This window comes from Ochotona curzoniae, unplaced genomic scaffold (assembly GCF_017591425.1).
Source record: "Ochotona curzoniae isolate NIBS_2020 unplaced genomic scaffold, NIBS_Ocur_1.0 contig_883, whole genome shotgun sequence".
Classification (NCBI taxonomy): Eukaryota; Metazoa; Chordata; class Mammalia; order Lagomorpha; family Ochotonidae; genus Ochotona; species Ochotona curzoniae.
This window is the reverse complement of record NW_024466599.1, coordinates 65,684,843-65,704,410: the sequence shown is the minus strand read 5'-3', so window position 1 is coordinate 65,704,410 and position 19,568 is coordinate 65,684,843. Positions and strand designations below refer to the sequence as shown.

At 37.5% G+C, this 19,568-nt stretch overlaps 1 protein-coding gene across 26 annotated transcripts in view; it reads left to right on the top strand.

The window, feature by feature from the left end:
* Window positions 1–17,655, top strand: part of NRXN1 (neurexin 1) — a 1,050,610-nt gene extending 1,032,955 nt beyond the window's left edge. For all 26 annotated transcript variants that reach the window (XM_040993726.1, XM_040993725.1, XM_040993723.1 and 23 more), the window contains one exon: window positions 15,795–17,655. In XM_040993726.1, the coding sequence (XP_040849660.1) occupies window positions 15,795–16,102 (308 nt within the window). In that variant the 3' untranslated portion in view covers window positions 16,103–17,655. The remainder of the gene's footprint in view (window positions 1–15,794) is intronic.
* The last annotated feature ends 1,913 nt before the right edge of the window (window positions 17,656–19,568 follow it).

Genomic DNA, 19,568 nt, shown 5'->3' with positions numbered 1-19,568 from the left:
CCACAGGGAAGCTGGGCTTTGGATATTGGCCCACTAGTTAGCATTCAGGGTTCAATATGTTGGCCTAGGACATTCCTTTTTTCCATAACATCTAATCCTCTTTAACACTGCATTATAAGTATTACACTGGTACGATTAAAAAAAAAGACCAATGCTAGATATCCTTCTTAGTTTTCCAATAAATTACATTAAAGAAAGTTAAACAATCTAGGAATATATTCAAGACTATCACAAGAGGAAAATCAGAATTCATCCAGAGTCTAGCTAGTTGGCTGTTGATAAAAATGGTTATTGAGGGTTTTTTTTTTTTAATTTAAAGCTATATCCATCCATTTGAAAGTCACTGTTAAGCAGAGAGGGAGAGATGGAGAGACTTCCTGACTTGTAGTCACTTTCCGAATGACGCAGCCACTGGAGTGAGGCCAGCCCAGAGCCAGGAGCTGCATCCAAGCTTCCCATATGGGTGCACAGGCCCTAGCGCCCAGCCCTGCCTCTGCTGCATTCCCACACTGGCTTGGAAGCGGAGCTGTGGAAACTGCAAACTGAGCCATACAGGATGTCTGCATCTTAAGCTTCTGTGCCACGATGCTGGCGCTGGCTAGTGAATTTTTAACTGGGATGGAAGAAGTTGGGGCTGATTGTGTTGAAAATGGATTCACCCAAAGGAACAGAAACTTTCCCTTTTGCGTGACCTCATAAGCTCATGTCCTGAGGTACATTTATGACTGGGAAAGTGGAGGAGAGTGGCTCTGCCTTCCCTGAAGGTTACATTACAGGTCCTAGACCCTTGATTAAGTCAGTCCTGGGTTATAAAATTGGCAAGAGGCTTTAAAAATATTTACATATTCGAGAAACAAAGGAATGATTTGAAACTGCAGTTATTCTAAGGAAGGGCAGGGAATGCAATATCTGTAGTTTGGTCATCCAAAGTCAACTTTCCCAGCAACCAGTTTTCATTCATTCAGATTTATTATAGGAGGAAAGGAACAGGAAAACAAATAAACAAGAGCTGTTTTGATTTTGTTTTGTTTGCAATATTAGAATTTATATTTAACCTGAACTATTTTTACCCTTTTGTGATCTTTAAATTAAGCATTATATTGGATGGGTCCATGTCACATTTTAGGAAAACTCAAAACATTTTGTAAGAATTGTGATATGGTATGAAAAAGAAAATGAATATTAGTTGTGGCCAGGACTTTAGTCTAACAGCCACTTTGAGGTATAACCCACTGCTGAGATTGAGGAAGTTGCTTAGTCTTTTTGATGCTCAGTTTGTTAACCTGTGAAATGTATAATGACAATAGAAATATGGCATTGCCAGTCTCAAAATGACAAATGCCATGCATTCTCTCTGATATAGGGCCACCTTCATACAAAATACAAAACAAATATGTACATAGGTAAACAGTATATACATATATTCTCAAAGATGAACTGTAAAATGGAAACTAGGTTACTGGGAAGTGAAGATAATTCTGATGCATATATCTACTGAGTTAAAGGAGGATTCTCAGTGAAACTCTTCAATACACCTTGGCAATTTGGTACTAGAGTTTCTACCATTGCCTATGCCTACAGTGACCTGATACACTTAAACAGAAGAATGCTAAACTTGAAACTGTTACTAAAGCATTATACTTCTGTAATGATATGGGGGACAGGGCAGGAATGAGAGAGGAAGTGGCAGGTGGATTCCCTAAACCTATAAAACCATATCATGGAAAATGATAATAATAAAAAAATGTAGAAAGAATTATTGCAAAAGGATAAGGCTTACTTAATGCTTATCTGGCACATACTAAAGGTTTGACAGATAATTATGATAAATCCAGTGATAGGCTTACTGCTACCAGTATTGGTTTTGCGCCAGTGGATGCATTATTTTGTCTTGTAGTGAGATTCCCTCATAAGGCATGCAGATTTGATATTAATGAAAAATGAGCACAGGCCATTTTGGTGTTAGAATGGGCACTATTAAAATACCTGATTATAATAATTGCTTAGCATGTAAGTGAGTTTTACTGAGTTAAATTTACTTGAAAGTCAGTTAAAAATCGATGACTGATAATACAAAATCCTCCTGTAGTAAGTAAAAGAAAAATCTGTTCAGAAATGACTCAGACTAAGATTGAAGGCAGCCTGCATGAATCCAGCCTTAAGGCATTTATAACCTGCTTCTCATTCTGAGTCTTTATTAGAAAGTGCTGAAATACCATGAAAGACTTTCTAAAATGTGACACATGTCTTATCGTGCTTTGGAAAGAGACAATGAGATATATTTCAATCCTATAAAGTATTCACCAACCTTGAAGAGAGAAATATAGTATAGATTTAGAAAAATAAAAGCTAATTCTATCTCTTATGAAAACATGAAATTTCAGTGGAATAATGCCATGTTCTCTTATAATTTGTTACCAAATACCTCTTTTAGTAACATCAGTTTTCTGTGGAGTTTTCTTGGTACGTTATATAATCCTATTTTGTCAAATGATTTCAGGGTAAGTCAGCATATCTTTAATTTCACTGGGCTAATGCCACTTTCATGGTCAGTAAATAAACTTTCATTGTTAGCCCATGTGCTTTAAGTAAATGCTACATTTCACTTTAGCTGACAATCTCATTTCAACGAACTGACACGCGATTGACTCATTTATCATTAGTAGCTTCTTGCCCATCAATTGGGTGTTAACAGAAGCCTGGAATTGATAATAAAATAGGAAAGATAAGGTTAGCTTATTAAAGAATGATTGATGAAAGATGGCAGCAGCCAGGGGTCATCAAGTACATTAAAGCAACAGATCAGGGGAAACAGAAGTGCTGGTGGGACCACATCCATGAGCACACACTGAAATGGTGCGTGCAAGTGAGTAAAGTTGAAAGGTCATATCTGAATTGAAGTCTCATTTTCTTTACCCAGTAGATAAGCAGAAACAAATTAGTGAGCTTTTGTCCTCTCAATTTGTTACATATGTAAAATTACATGAACAATATTAAATACATTGTGGATAAAGGGAGGTGATGTGTGAGAAATAAAGTGCTTACCATAGTCTCCTGCACAGATACTTAGGTAATGTAAGATGGCTTTCATAACAATAATAGAAGATTAACTAAGGACCACACCATAACACAAATGAAAATAAATCTTTTTCCGTAGTCTATAAGGGGAAATGCCAGTAACTGGCCCTTAGTATCTGGAACGTTTTCTGAGATACATTCATTTACCTCTGTGAAACCAGTAAGGTAACAATGTTGCTTTGGCTCTGTTGCAGAAGGGCACATTACCATCTATGCTTATGTTTTTGGTAGTGGGGGGAGGATATAGGGTGCATAGCCCTGTGTCCTACAGAGATTTCTTGGAAGGAAATTGTTATTTTAACCCTCTTGTTCTTCCTCTTAAGACACTTCAAAATACTCTGATCAGCCCGTTTCACTGGCTGTGTCCTCCCATGCAAGCTCATGTCCACATGACAAGTACCTGGCCTTCTATATGTCCTAATTCGAGGAATCGCTTCCCTCGAATAGACTCAAGGAGGAAGCTGTCTAATCTTGCCCTTTAGCGACGATACTTCCGCCAAAGTGAATCTGATCTTTTCCCATCAAAGATAATTTAGGGGGCCCGGCGCGGTGGCGCAGTGGTTAAGGTCCTCGCCTTGCACGCCCAGGGATCCCATATGGGCGCCGGTTCTAATCCCGGCAGCCCCGCTTCCCTTCCAGCTCCCTACCTGTGCCCCGGGAAAGCAGTCGAGGACGGCCCAAAGCTTTGGGAACCTGCACCCGCGTGGGAGACCCGGAAGAGGCTCCTGGCTTCGGATCGGCATAGCATCGACCCGTTGCGCTCACTTGGGGAGTGAATCATCGGACGGAAGATCTTCCTCTCTGTCTCTCCTCTCTGTCTCTCCTCTCTGTATATCCGCCTTTCCAATCAAAAAATAATAAAAAATAAATCTTTAAAAAAAAAAAAGATAATTTAGACAACAGTACCTTTGTGACAGGAATACAAAAGTGATGACCCAAAGTGAATTGACTCAAGAAAACTGCATGCTGTGCCATTACTCAGAATCATTTGGGCTTTGAAAGATGCTCTGCATTCACCTGTCTGAGGAAGAGTGCACCTAGGACCCAGCACCCATTTCTGCAGCAGAAGGCTGCTTCACCATGAAATTCCAGAGGAGAGAAGGAAGGAAGGGGAGGAGCTGAAAGAATAATTCTAGAAAGAAACTATAAAAGTTGGTCAAAGTTATTGTTTCCAAGGTAATAAGCCTGGGTGTCTGCTATAACCAAGCTATGTCCATACTACTGAGGACACAGGTCCATGGAAGTGGCTATATGTAAAGACTTCCTTTTGATGAATGGAAGTTCTATGAACTTAGATGACAAAATAAGAAGAAAAAGGGCTATATACATTTTTTTGACTGATCTGATCTGATACGTAACTATAAAAGATCAGGATTTAAGCATCACGATGAGGGAATAATGAATTGCCAGTTGCCAGGTCGGAAGGTTAGCAGCAGTATATTTTGACTGATTAATACCTGTCCTAGTTTCTTATTGCTGCTTTCCTGATATTGTGTGGAACTGTAAGTGCCTATTGTAAAAAGCAGGTATATATATTGGATTTATCAAACTCTAGTAGCCAAAGATAGGTCTGGATGTGCCCAAACGTTAACTCTTTGAGAGTGGCTTTCCTTTCCTGAGATGTGAATAGCTATACTCCAGAGTGGTTCATGACAGGGTGTTTGATGCTTGGATAATGTGTGCAAAGTACCCAGTGCAGAGTCTACCAAATACCCCCAATTACTAAGAGTACCAGCTGCTAATTAAGATTAGAAAGGACATTTAGATGCTTTATTGTCAGAAACCATAGTAACTATATTGTGTATCAGAAAAAAAATTAAGTGATCCAAAAACAGACCTAAATCATCTAAACCTCAAAATGGATGCAGGTGGAAGCCATTATTCTTACTGAATTAAGTCATGTCATAGAGGACATGTATTTTCTCTGATGTGTGGCAGCTAATGTAGGATGCATTACAAATGTGTGGGATTGAAATGGTAACTGCAGTGTGATTGTCATTTTGGCTTGTGTTTCTGCTCCTGTAAAACTGTGGTCTTCCCACGTTTTGCTTGTTGAATATTATTGGTATTAGAAATATAAGCCTGTGAATACAGAGGATTAACATATCTTTGCAAAAACTGATGAAGAGAGGGGAGAGGGAGGGATGTTGTGGGGGCGAAGGAGACCAAGGATAGTGGGACGTTACTTAGAGAATGCACAAAATCTGTTCTCTTTATATTAATAAAAAATTTCAAAGAGCCATGTAAGCATAAATCAAGGTAACATTTGATAAAAAGAATTCTGGTAATGTGATACACTCTAACTCCAAGGTATTGTGATCCTGGAGCTCTTTAAAATCCAGGTTTGTAATGTAAATCCATGATAAAAGGGACCAGTTAGCAACATCTGAGAGAATTGAAAGGAATGTTTTAAAATTCACATACAAACACACACACATATGCATTCCACGCTGCTTTAGCTGTGATATTGGTGTCATAAGCCAGTTTTCCAAAAATTTCTAGTTCCACATCCTGAGATTTTCTTGGAATAATCTGCAGAGTTAGAGTAAAGATAAATTGTTCAAATTTCTGTAGGTAAAACATGAAATGCATTTTAAGAAAAATGGTTTCTGGGTGTACATATTTCTGGGTGTTAGAGTAAATGAGCTCCCAGGAAGAGAAGCGATTTTGCCATCCAGAAGCTTAGTTGAAGAGAAATCAGTAATAAAGAGTCTCATCTACATTTCAAAATATAGCTTCCCTTGCATTTTTTGAAATGCAATACATTTTGATGAAAAATTCATACAAAGGCTCTGGGTACCCAGCTTTTACACTGATTTTCTCAATTATGGCCTCTGTGGCTTTTCTTCTGCCTGAGAATTATGGGACATTTGGTCTGAATGATGACAACTTTCACTCTAGTAGCAACTACACCAAAAAGTGTCTTAGAAACTTTTTGCAGTACTCTGATGAATTGAGAAAAGAGCCCCAACTTAACTGTCAACTATTTGTAGCGCTGTGTCAAATGATGCTGATGTAAGTCATGTATCCAAATGAATCACAGTGAAGACTGCTGATTTGACTAACCTTAAATAGCTTCATGACGTCAGTCATTGGGACTCAGCAGCGTATTATTTGGAAGAAATGCAGAATCAAAAACATTTGTGCTTTAGATATCAGAAATATTTATACCTTAAGCACATTGATCCTAAGTGTATCTGCAGAGGATTAGCGATTTCTGGCTTGATTAAAACAATTTCATATTTAATTTTATTATTGAAGAAATTGTGGAGATGAGGACCAAGGAAGTACTGAAATGAATTAAAATTAAAAGTACTTCTTAAACAACATGTGAAAAGTCCACTTTCTCCTACCTGCTGAACACTTCTACAATTTTGAAATCAAATACCTCTTCCAAGGCCTACTACAGAAACACTATGTATTTGTTGACATAAGGAGGCGATTAGAGAAGATGTCACAAAATATGGGGCATTTAAACTAAATCCTGAGGAACAATAACTATTTACACAGGCAGGAGGATAAGGGTTTTGCGCTTGAGCAAATCAGTAATATTTTGACTGTAGCTTGTTATAAGAAAGAAAAGCTAGATGGATTTTAGTAGGTAGCTGTGAGAGAAGGCAAAAAGCCATTGTAGCAGACTCCTAGCATTTTAGTAACTGTCCCGATGTTTCCATAGAAAGTTATGGATACAGTGACTGCATTAAAAGTTCATGAAGCTTGCAGATAGTGAAGCTGTGGACATACAGTCTAGCAGAACTGTTGCAGAACAGGGTTTTCTGTGGTTGCCGTGTTCCTGTGGCTTACCGCAGGGAAAAGGAGCATCTGTATGTTCCTTTGTTGTTTGTCATTGGTGTCATATAGGATGCGATTGTCCTTTGTTCTTCCTGTCTAACGTGGTGACAAGTGAGGTTGTAGAGTGTAGTTCTTAGGGCTGTCCATCGTACAGGCACATGCAGAGTTCTCATGTGCCTTGCAGGCTGTCCCTTACAGTGCCATCGATTCCTGAAGACCACAACAATCCTCTCCATCTCAGAACAGTGGCCCCTGAACTTCCTTTCCAACATGTGCATTAGTGGTTTGAAAGCAGCAGAGGAAAATAGCAATGAAAAAGCAATGGCAAAGCTTATTGATTTCCAAGTTATTTCTGATTCTCCGAGACACCAGGGAAGAACTAATATATATTTGACATGTCTTGTCTCAAGCCTCTCGTCTGACCTGCAGGTGTGCATGTCAGAATGTGCAGGGCATTTATTGCTTTTCATAAAACTACAGCTTAAGTTGAAATTAGTGTGTGTCATGAAATCATTGTGTACCTCCATTCTATAAAAGTGACATATAAACATTCTTCTTTGAAAGATTGCACTGTAGTTGTTCCTCTGGTTGTTTTGAAGCACACACGCGCACACACACACACACAAGGAAGAAGAAAAATCGGGGTCGGAGGAGTTGGGGAGAGTGGAACGAGTGCTACTCTCAATTCCCAAACACCCCAATGGGCTACAATTCCAATTTTCTTTTCATAATAGTAATGAAACTCCATGACAGAAAAGACAAATCTTTCACTTTAAATCTAAGATATTTTCAAGACTAGCACAGTGTTTTAGTAATGTCCGCATTTATGAAGACATGCTATAGGATGGTGATCTATTGAGATGATCTTACACAACTAGTTTTTCACAGATTGGGTAGGGATAGACATTTAAAAATTGATTGAATCTATAATTAAAAACAATCTGATCAGTCTCTTGTGAAATAAAATTTAATAAATGTATCTTGCCAAGAGCACTTTAAAATAATTTGTGTAAAAACAGGATACCCAACAATTCTTATCTGACAGAATAATGCATCTTGAGTACTGCAGGGTTTACAGTCCATTATATACCCCCCTTGGTCTGAAATCTATGTTCACATTGCATTTTTTTTTTTGTTTTTTTTTTGGCCAGTGATACCTTTTTCTCATTATTATTACTTTGTAATGCTAATTCCTTACAATTTGCTTTCTCAAAGCCCCAAAGCTGCTTTTTCAGTATATAACGACGCTTGCTTCATTATTGATGTCAAAAGGTCATGATCGGTGGCATAACTATATATTAATAGTCTATACTGAAGACATGAAAATAGTTGATAATTACATCAACAGCCTATGTCAAAGAGATAGAAGCAGTTTGGAAAACTACCTGGAAAATACAATCTTACCTGAAACCTAATGTTGCAAACAGCCGAAAGCTGACAGTGGGAGAAGAGTTCATTCCGGTATACAAAATAGTTCTATGAAAGTAAAATCCAAGTGATGACGGGAACAGCTGAAGGAGACATCAGTGAAAACAAATGACTAAACTACGCATGAATTCATGATTTACCATCCCAAGAACTGATACTTTGAGCACCATCTCTCATGCAGATTGTGGAAACACAAATCAGTTTCTTGTTAGTCAACCTGCATTCAGAACAGTGCTTACCCGAGGCGAGATGACTGGAGAGAGAGGGCATAAGGCAAAATTTGGACAAAGAGATCACGGTATCAAAAAAAAAATAACAAGTTCTGTTACACAGCAGGATGATTGTGGCTCACAACAACGCCATCCAACTATAGAAAGAGCTGGGAGCAAACCTAAGGGAAAACTCATAACATGGAAATGCTAATGCTGATTAACTTGCACTGCAGGCATGTATTGAAATACTGCACTGTACCCCCTAAAATGTACATGCATTGTATATGAATACAGTTTTAAATAAAAACATTTCCAAGAGAAGTTTTATTTTTCAAAGATTTATTCATTTTTGTGGGGAAGTCAGATTTACAGAGAGAGACAGAGAGGTTTACTCCCAAAGTGGCTGCTATGGTCAGAGCTGAGCTGATCCAAAGCAAGGAACCTGGAATTTCTCCTGGGTCTCCAACATGGGTGCCTTGTCCCAAGGCCTTGGACCATCGTGGACTGCTCTCCCAGGCCACAGGCAGGGAGCTGGAAGGGAAGGGGAATAACCAGAACACAAACTGGTGCCCATGTGGGATCCTGATGCATGCAAGGCGAGGACATTACCCACTAGGTCACCGTGCCTGGCACGTGAAGTTTTATTTATTTTCTTGTTTGTTTGTTTGTTTGTTCGTTCATTCATTCGTTCATTCACTCACTCATTTTAAAAGATTTATTGAAATATTTTTGTTTAAAAAGATTTATTGATTCATTTTAAAATATTTATTTATTTTTAGAGATTTATTTATTTTTACTGTAAGTCAGATATACAGAGAGGAGGAGAGACAGAGAGGAAGCTCTTCTGTTGACAGAGGAACCCCCAAGTGGCTGCAATGGCCAGAGCTTAACCAATCCAAAGCCATGAAACAACAAATTTCTTTCCAGGTCTCCCACATGGGTGCAGGATCCCAAGGCTTGGGCTGTCCTTGACTGCTTTCCCAGGCCACAAGCAGGGAGCTAGATAGAAATCAGGGCTGCTGGGATTAGAACCAATGCCCAAATGGGATCCCGCTGTGTGCAAGGCGAGGACTTTAGCTACTAGGCTATTGCATTGGGCCTGGAAGTTTTATTTTTAATAACCATATTTGATTGCTGTTTGCCATGCCAGAATGCATAACTGAGGATATAAAAAGCTTCTCATTTCAAAGTGAAGTCTTTTTGCAACATTTTGCTAATATTCAAAAATTTACCTTAAAGGTAAATGCTTAGTTCATAACTTGATTTGAATGGCTTTGCCAAAATAACTGTGTTTTTTATTTTTCCTTTTAACACATAATAAGTGCAAAAAATGCAAACTGATAAAAACAGGCTCCAACTGAGAACCAGAAAGGCTTAATTAGGCACCTCATATTACCAAATTTATAACAAGATTTTTAATGAGTACACACATAATATTTATATAGATAAAGCATTTAATTTTACCTGAAAGCCAAGTTTGAAAGTCAGATTTTAAAATAATCATGCAGCTCTCAAAGACATAGATTGTTCTGGTGAAACAAATAGGAGTAACTATTTCACCGGTAAAATTTATTGTACAAAGCGACTTGAAATTAGGAATTTGCCAATACATTCTGGTACCTTGCTGGGAACCCATGCACCCCAAGGCAGGGGCCATCCCTCTGCTGTTCTGATGATCCTCACGTGGCTCGGGGAGGGGGACCCTCCTCCACATTTAAGGCAGGGGTAAGAGAGGGAGCCCTGAGGACAAAAGGAAAGGGAAGAGTGTGAAGAACAATAGCAAAAGGATGAAGAAGACCAGACTTGCTGCTAAGAGGTGAGACCTGCCATGACGTACCTACTATACTCTAGCCCACTATGTCTCTTAAACATATTTGTCCCATGGAGATTCTTAAGTGAATCCCAGTTAATTTCTATTGTGGAGAAATATGTCTTTCACAGACATGGTACCCAGGACTATCAAAGGATGAAGGCACATCAGAATCATTTTCTTTCCCGTCAAGCTGTAAGGTAATTCATGTAGCAAACTTGAGGAGAAGATTGTTAAAGATTTAACTTTGTAACTTTTTATACGGAGCAACAGATGAATTTCTCCTTATGTGACAATGGAATATGCCATCTGCATTGTGCATTTTCTATAGGGGAGTAAGACCTGATCTGAATAAATTGGTTTGGAGTAAAATATAGAAATACTAATAACTTTCAACACTTGAAAATTTCTGCATACCTGATTAATCATAATATTAGTCAGATACTAGAAAATGAACAGTTTATGAAGCTAGTATACCAGGTTTTAGATGTAACAACTGGGCCAAAACAGACCATCCAAAAAGCTCTGGAACCCATTAGGTATAGCTCGATATTAGGATGGAGAGAGATAGAGAGAAAGAGAGAGAGCTGGGAGAGAATTTAAATTAACATAACCCTATGAATTTTCCCATAGATATTTAATAGGAGAATTATGAAAAAAAAATATGAAAAGGTAATGGCTATTCTAATACTGCATTGCCAACACTATCACAATCAAAAGTTTCTGATTTGTTTCCGTTGAAAAACCATGAAGCTTATTTGCTCTCATTACTTTATTCATGTATTCTCCCATATGGAGCAGATGAGGAGTTTACACTGAATTTCATTTCACTCTGAGGAGTATGTGAAAATGGGAATTCTTGCCTAAGTTTCCTGACTGTGGAGATAGAATTATATAAGTGATTACTTTCTTCGTAGTATTTCCATAAATTATGTAAAATTCATGATTATTTTTTTCCATATGAGTCATTGGAAAAAGCCACAAATGAGCTTGACAACCTTAGATTTCAGTTTGTACACTTTGTTTTTCCCCTGCTAGTGACCTTGATTCAAATTAAAATATGTAGACTGCCCCCAAATCTGAATATTTGTATATTTTTCATCACAAAGGAAGGATAATCAATGCTTTGGCTTGCTAGTGATTGTCATCTGTACCAGTCAAGTCTTCATTAGTCCAGACTCCTTCTGTCTCTGGGTTCAACATAATGAATTAGTTGCATGAACTTAGTTTTAAACAAAAATGAGAGTCAACGTGTTTCAGTCTTCAAAGTTCTGAAGCTAACCAATGCACATCCCAACACTTAGCTTTTCTTTCTTGCTCTCTATTTTATGTTTTTCTGGATGATTTTATAACTTGGGGGGACAATGAACAAGAGAAGGACTGAGAGTCAACTCAAGTACATTTACTCAGGTTTCAGCACTGCTGAGGACATCATATTGCACGTTACTTGAATTTAAAATGTCTTGGAGATGGTGTTGTGGCACAGCACGTTATTTCACCTTTTGTCATGCCAGCATCTTGGATTGGATTGCCAGTTCAAGTCCTGGCTTTTCCGTGTCTTGTCTAGGTTCCTGTTAACGTACCTGCAGTGGAATATAGCCCGCGGATCTGGGCCTTTAATACATGTAGGAGAATAGGATGGAGTGTCTGGCTCCTGGTTTTGCCTGGACCCAGACTTGGCTGTTGTAGCCATTTGATGAGTACACCTACAAATGGAAGATACCTGTCTCTCTCTTCCCCTCTCCTTCCTTTCTTACTTTCTGTCAGTCTTTCAACTAAAAATAAAGCTTTTTAAAAAGGAGCAAGAAATATAAATTTCATTTAAGAAGAAGAATGATTTATTGGCTTATTTGAAAAGCAGAGTTATAGAGAGAGAAAGGAAAGCCCTCTGTCTACTTGCTGTACTTCTAAAATGACCACAACCACTGGGGCTAGTCCAGGCCAAAGCCAGGAGTTTCTGTCAGGTCTTCCATAAAGGGGCAGAGGCACAAGCAATTGGACCATCATCCACTGCTTCCCAGGAGCAGTAGCAGGAATCTGGACTGGAAGTTGAGCCGAGATCCAGCCTACACACACACACACACACACACACACACACACACACACACGATACCACAACAGTCTACTTCAGACTGTATTTTAAAATGGTTTAATTTTAGTTTTTTATGGAGTTAAAGGGCATGTCAAATTCTAAGACCCATGTAACTTGAAAATTAGTTTTGGATTTCTCTTTTTTAGTATTGTCATAAATGGCTAAGAGATTACTCTCTTTTATGCTAATTTTATACAAATGACATAAGAATACATTTAGCCTTGGCCATTTATTGTTTCTTTGTATTTATTTTAGTAATAATTTTTTCAGATTTTTTTTAGAAGTAAACAAAGCATTGATGATGAGTGAAGCCATATTTATAATTCATAAGTTTATTTAAATTTCCCTAGCTTTTTATAGTAGATCTGGAAAAGCTGTTCCATTGATACATAAATAGTTTTGTTCTTAGAATAAATGCAGAGGTGCAGGCAATGGATGTAACAAATCAAGCTGCCACTTAGGAGGCTCATATCCCGCTGAAGCCCAGCTACCCAGGTCCCAATTCAGCTGCCTACTAGTACACTGAGAAACAGCAGATGGTTGTCCAACTACTTGACTGAGCTTCTATCACTCACCTAGGAAACCTGGTTGCAGTTCATGACTCTTAGTTTCAGGCTGGCACTCCTGACTATCACAGTCAGTTGGGCAATAAATCAGCAGCTGGAAGAATAAATCTCCCCGTGTGTGTGTGTGTGTGTGAGAGAGAGAGAGAGAGAGAGAGAGAGAGAGAGAGACTGACTGTCCCTTTCACATGTTAACCCATCAGTGTTTTAAAGAACTAAAAGAAATACCACTTATCATTTAGACTTGATTCACAAATAGAAAAAAAATATAAGAAACCAACTATATATTCCAAAGAAACCAAAAGATTGCCAGTTGAGTGGGTATAGAATCTCTAGTGAAAATTGGGAAGTGGGGTGGAGATAAAATGTTTGTTCTTTTAGATTAGATTTCAGTTTGAGAGTTTTTGCATGCTATTTTTAAGTTATAAAACTTAGAGTCCTGACATAAGCATTACATGGAGATATTTACAGAACCAATGCAACTTAAACACCATTTTGGCTGGCATCACCAAAAATTATTTTTCCTTTGGGAGGCCTGTAAGACAAACTGAAATATTTCAGGTTTTGCTTTACATTTTGCAGTCTTATCCTAGGTTTAGCACCCATTTGTTGTGGGTGTGCTGCATGTTTTTGCAAACATCTGAGAGTTGAGTGCATAAAATTAACACCTATAGGTAATGTAGTCCACTGATGATGCCAGTTCCTAAATGAGTGTGTAAATGTGAATATCCTTGGTAAAGAAAATTTAAATAAGAAATCCTCTCATTTTTTTATCATGAGCAGAATGGTGAAGATTGCTATCTCTGTCCTCCTTATTCTGACAGACAAGGGAGACAATTGTGAAAATGTGCCTGCAATGAAAGCATTGCAACAGGGAAAATGACTTAGGTAGTATTTAAATAAGATTCCTTTTTAGCCCTATAAGATACTGTGATTAGAGAATGATCTGCCAAAGGAAAGAGCACAAAGTTGTTATTTAGTGAAAATTAGCAGCTGAGCTAATTGGCATGCTTTGGCAAAGATAACTGTGTTTAAAAGAGAAAGGGCTGCCTTTGGTTTGTCAGGTAGTGACACAGTGACTGCATTAAGCTCTGTTTCCTTTGAGAGGAAATTAATTTTCTGTAATCAAATACTGTGGATTATAGTCTTTGTCAGCTCCTACCCTGGTCCCAGAAGTAACTCCACGGCCTTTTATTGAGCAACCTTACACAGGGTTTTATAAAACAAGCGGTGATTTTTTAAGCATAGGTTTTACCTGCTACTTTTTCCAAGTGCAAAGCACAGCATACTGCCACTTTGACTCTGAGCACTGTGATTTGTGAGTGGCTATATTTGTAAATATTTATTTGGGGAAAGAAAAGAAACGAGAGCAAGGAAATGAGTATTTGGGCAGAAGAAACGTGGCTGATGTCAGCAAAGGCAGTTACTGAATGATGTCAGGTAGCAGTGAAATAAAAGCACAATTGCAATCTCCTGCATCTGCTCAATTGCAGCTGTTGAGGTGTGTGTGTGTGTGTGTGTGTCTAAGTGTTGAGAGATATACATATATATCTCATGTGAGTAAATGTTGAAATATTCCTGCACATGAAGCACATATGTATGTATACATATCCAATATATACAATGTCTACATATCATTTACATTTATTTTGTATGGTTTATAGAGAATGGCATCTTAAAAGTTGTAAAATTTTTAATCAATTGTATCAGAGAACTAATATCTTATAGAAGAAATGAAAGAGGAAAAACAGAAAACCTAAACCAAAGAGAAAAATGACACGGGTTAAAACAGCAGGATAGGATCTGTCCTCCATAGAGTCATATTCTTTTACATTAAAAGACTGTTGAGAGACCTCGTTGACCCCCATCTTCCTCCTCTACCAGCCAAACCCTAGGCCTTTTGTTCATCACCCATAGCTAATTTTAGTTCCAGAAAATGCCGTAGAGAAGACATTAGGCACCTTGAAAGCCCTTTACTTTGACCCCACCAAGACCCTTACTTATACTTTGAAAAGATTGAATCAGAGTTTTTTTTTTAGCCGAACATAACTAGGTCAGTCACTCTTTTATTATCTGTATTGGTGAGGAGTTTTATCTTGAAACGAATCAGGAAGATCTTGAAAGCTGAGAAATAATATTTTCTAGATTTCTAGTGCTCAGTTTAGCTTTGGACATTATTCGGTCCTTGCCAGTGGATAAATAAAACGTTCCCATGATGTGTACACAAATAGATCTTAAACAGAAAAGGAAATAAGAACTTGATGATGCTGTAACTAAAATTATACTTCAAAATGCTGACTCTTCAAAAATTTTAATTATCAATATGCAATACTAATTTCTACACAAGGCATTATGACTTATCACATATTTCTGTATTTACTGGACCTTATTCAGTCTGAAGTTAGCCCTAGGTGTCCTGTGGCAACATCAACTTGATTCTTAAAATGATTGCTTCTGATTATATAGGGTGGAGCTGTTGTGCTCTGTGATTTTACTTAATTCACTTTTTTTCACCCACCACACTGACATCAATCACCCTTTAGAGCTCACTGAAGCTTTTGTGATGTTCTGCGTACATGACCTTATTAACAGAATTGATCTGGGACAGAGAAAAGGTGGCAGCAAATCTCTCACAGCACTTTGATGCGCAGTCTCTGGTTTGTGGTGATTGCTCCACACAGCAACGGTAGACTTTTCCTAGCAACAGGGACTGTCCCATTAGGTACTGACACCTATTCGAATGTGATTGTATGTGGCTCCACGGCACTCAGTCAAGTTAATAATGCTTTACTGTTCGTTTCTCTTCCTGTTTCCTGCAGCCAACCCAACCCGGGCAGGTGGGAGAGAGCCATACCCAGGCTCGGCGGAAGTGATTCGGGAGTCAAGCAGTACGACAGGCATGGTCGTTGGGATCGTAGCTGCTGCCGCCCTATGCATCCTCATCCTCCTCTATGCCATGTACAAGTACAGAAACCGAGATGAAGGCTCCTACCACGTGGACGAGAGTCGAAACTACATCAGTAACTCCGCACAGTCCAACGGGGCTGTCGTAAAGGAGAAACAGCCCAGCAGTGCGAAAAGCGCCAACAAAAACAAGAAAAACAAGGATAAAGAGTATTATGTCTGATCCCGAGATCTTAGAAGGACACGTGTATAGAAATAGTCGTCATTTTATCTGAGACATAATATAAACTTATTTACTTTCCTTTTTACGAAGCACATACAAAAGAAGACAGGGAATGCAATCAGGAAGGAAAGACTGTTTTTAAAAAAACAAACAAGTATCTCATGCTCTTGTTTCTCAAAAAAAGAAAAAAACAAAAAAACAGGGGCCAATCAATTCCCTAACATCCACAGTGTTTTCATCCACTCTGCCTGTCTTTATGTTGCTGGAACATTTCTAAAAGACAGTGATGACCGCACGCATTCATAAAGCAAAGGAGTATTACAACATCAAGGCACAACACAAAAACGACACAAAACATAACACTAAAAAAGAAGCTACCTACGATCCTGGATTTAGCCAAAGTGCTAGCGCTTTCCTGAGAAGTCAGTCCGATTGCTGATAAGACTGTCCCTTCCGAGTGACTCAACGCTGCAAACCTCGGAGTTTGCCGCCTGGTGCAACTGTAGCAGTGGTGGGAACTTGCTGGAAATGAAGTACTGGCTTTTTGGAAGACTTGTGTAGGAACACATTCAAAAAGCCCCTTTCTGGTTGTTGGGAGGAAAGGAAACAATTATGGAGGCCTTATTTTCAAAGATGTGAAACATAAGGCAGATTTTCACACTAAAATTTCAAAATGCAAATGAGGGCATAGAGGCAATCATTGGAAATTTTCATGCACGCTTACTATGTTATTACATATGTTTATATAAAATCCATCTCTGTGTGCTTTCTGGACTGTGATAAGTGATGTTTTATAGCCTGTTGTATAGAAAAACGCAAAATATATCTCTGCTCTTCGGCCATTTTTGGAAAATTCAACGTTCTAAGTGTTGCTAAGTATAGGGAGTTTCATGACATCAGAGGAACAATTATTTCAGTTGATTTTTTTTTGCCACCATTATAAATTGCCACAATTACTTAATTTTTTAAAGAATACAGTGTAGTGTTTATTCTAAGGAAGATATGTATGAATGTATATAAAAAAGACTCAGCTGCTTTTTTTTTTTCATGTACAGCCTTCATTCTGTTGCAGTTAAGTTTTAGTATTTGTACGGAAGGTGTGAATTAGAAAGTAAAATATATACATATGTATCTTATAATCTTTTCTCCCCCAGATACTCATATTTGCACACCAAACAGTTATATTGCATTACACACACACACACACACACACACACACACACACAGGAAGCCAAAATACAGAATGGAGACCCAAATGTGCATTTGATAGTAACCATTTCCTGACAAATTGAAAAACAGAAAGGAAGACAGTTGTGCCAAGGTATTGATGACAAATGGGGTGATTTGCTTCACTGAGATCTTGTTCCCAGGATGCCCTGAGAAAATTTTAGTCCCTAATGAAATGGAACCTTTGTCTACCAAATAAAATATCACTGTATACTGCTGCATGAATATGAATTATTATGTGAGCAGGTTACAGAAATTGGTTAACCTATACCTTAACTCTGGCTGCTGCAATTAAAAACTTTATTTCCAATAAAGTAATATATACAGACACATATTCTCTGAACCTGATGTGCATGATAAACATTTTTGGAAAGTAAACACTTTTCTCAACTAAGAAAGTATTTTCAATAATTTTTTAATTCTGTATTACTACCCATTTTAAACATTCATTCTCTATCTTTTAATGATTGACTACTTTAACTTTCCTGGTCTTACATATATATCATTAAAGATAGCTTTAGTTTAACATACATTAAGTTGTAGGAAGTTAGAGATTATACACTTGTTTTTGCATATTACTTCAATGATGTTCACAGCAATAAATTATCAATATGACAAGGTAGTGCAAAAACCGCATTATCAATTTATAAAGTGATTCTTTGGTAAATATTGGTCACATTACTTGAACCGAAAATTATATTAAATTTCACTAAAGAAGAAAAATATATTGAAAATTAGCTTTAACCAACAAAAGCAAAAAAATGCAAAATATTCTTTGAGATATTGTCGTTGATAAAGAAAAAAAGCCAAGAAGCGGCCTGCGTTTCAGACATAAAGCGCCTTAGAGAGATATGATTCATAGCAAATCACCACCACCTTTGGTTGCAGAAAATTTGTCACACATGAAGAATCTAAAAGGCCTTTTTTTGTGTGTGATCCAGAAAGTCAGATGGTGTGAAACAAAAATTCAATATTCAGTAATTCAGGTTTAAGTTTTACATTTGCTTAAACTTGCCAGGTTAAAGAATTCACAGGTCTTTTTTTTTTTTTTTTTTTTTTTTTTTTCCCCCCTCTCATTTAATCTTACTCAGGGAAAGCCAGTGAAATTTAAAAAAAAAATGGATTTAAAAATTTACAGCTTGAGGTTTTTAAAAATGTGGTTGCTTTTCCATTTGGCTTTGGCCTTTGGAGTTGAGCTACTTCCATCGAATGAAATTCTGACGTCTATTAGAAAATAATTTGATTAGTGACATTTTCCAGTAGTGTAAGTATGAAACTTGATGTTTGAGATTGATAGCAGTGGTTCTTTCCGGCATAATTATGAAATCTCATGCAACTATATAATCTTTCTATTATAAATTGTTTGTTGTTAATTGGTCTATACAAAATCTAGTAATTTTTTTCTGAATGGAGAAAGAAAAGAACATGAGTTAGGGAAAGAAAACGACTTGAATAAAATTAAAGTATCTTCATACAAAACATATCAGGGTTCCATACATAACCTGCAATTAATAAAAGATTTCACACTTACCTGGCATAAATTTGGTTACATCTCTAGAGTGTAACTTTTATGATTGAGTAGGTTTCTTTTTTATCCATGTAATGTGTTGCCTTTTTAAAAAAAATACTATGATAATGTGTGAGGTGGTCAATCCCTATGACATCAGGAAAGGCCACAAGACCCTACCCTTCTAGTGCTTCGTGTGGCTGGGTATCTAAGGGGTTTGTTTTGTTTTGTTTTTCTGTTGCAAGGCCAATTTACCCCATTACTGGAAATGCTAAGCAAGTGGAATTTACTGTTTTGTTAATAAAATATTTCTTAATACAAGTGTGAATTTAATGATTTTAAAAATTCTATGCGACACCACTTTGTGATGAAGTGGCATAGAAAGTAATGCTACTTGTGAAAGGAAGATAAGCAGGAGGAAAATGTTGATTCTCCATTGGATTTCATGATTGACACATTAGAGCCATGAAATGGACCTCTCTTCATGTGCTCACTTGGAATGGACTTGAAACCGTAAATTCGCAGGACTAACTGAAAACCAGGTCAAGACACTGATTTAAGGAATATGGCTTTATCTGTTAAAATCAATGGAAGTCAAGTGAGAAAAATTATGGTTGATTTTCAATACCATCATGAACTAGCCATGGTTTATACAATTTCTTTGACTCTCACATTTCACCTTAGTAAATGAAGGATGGTAATTCCAAATTCATAGAGTAGTAAGAATAATAA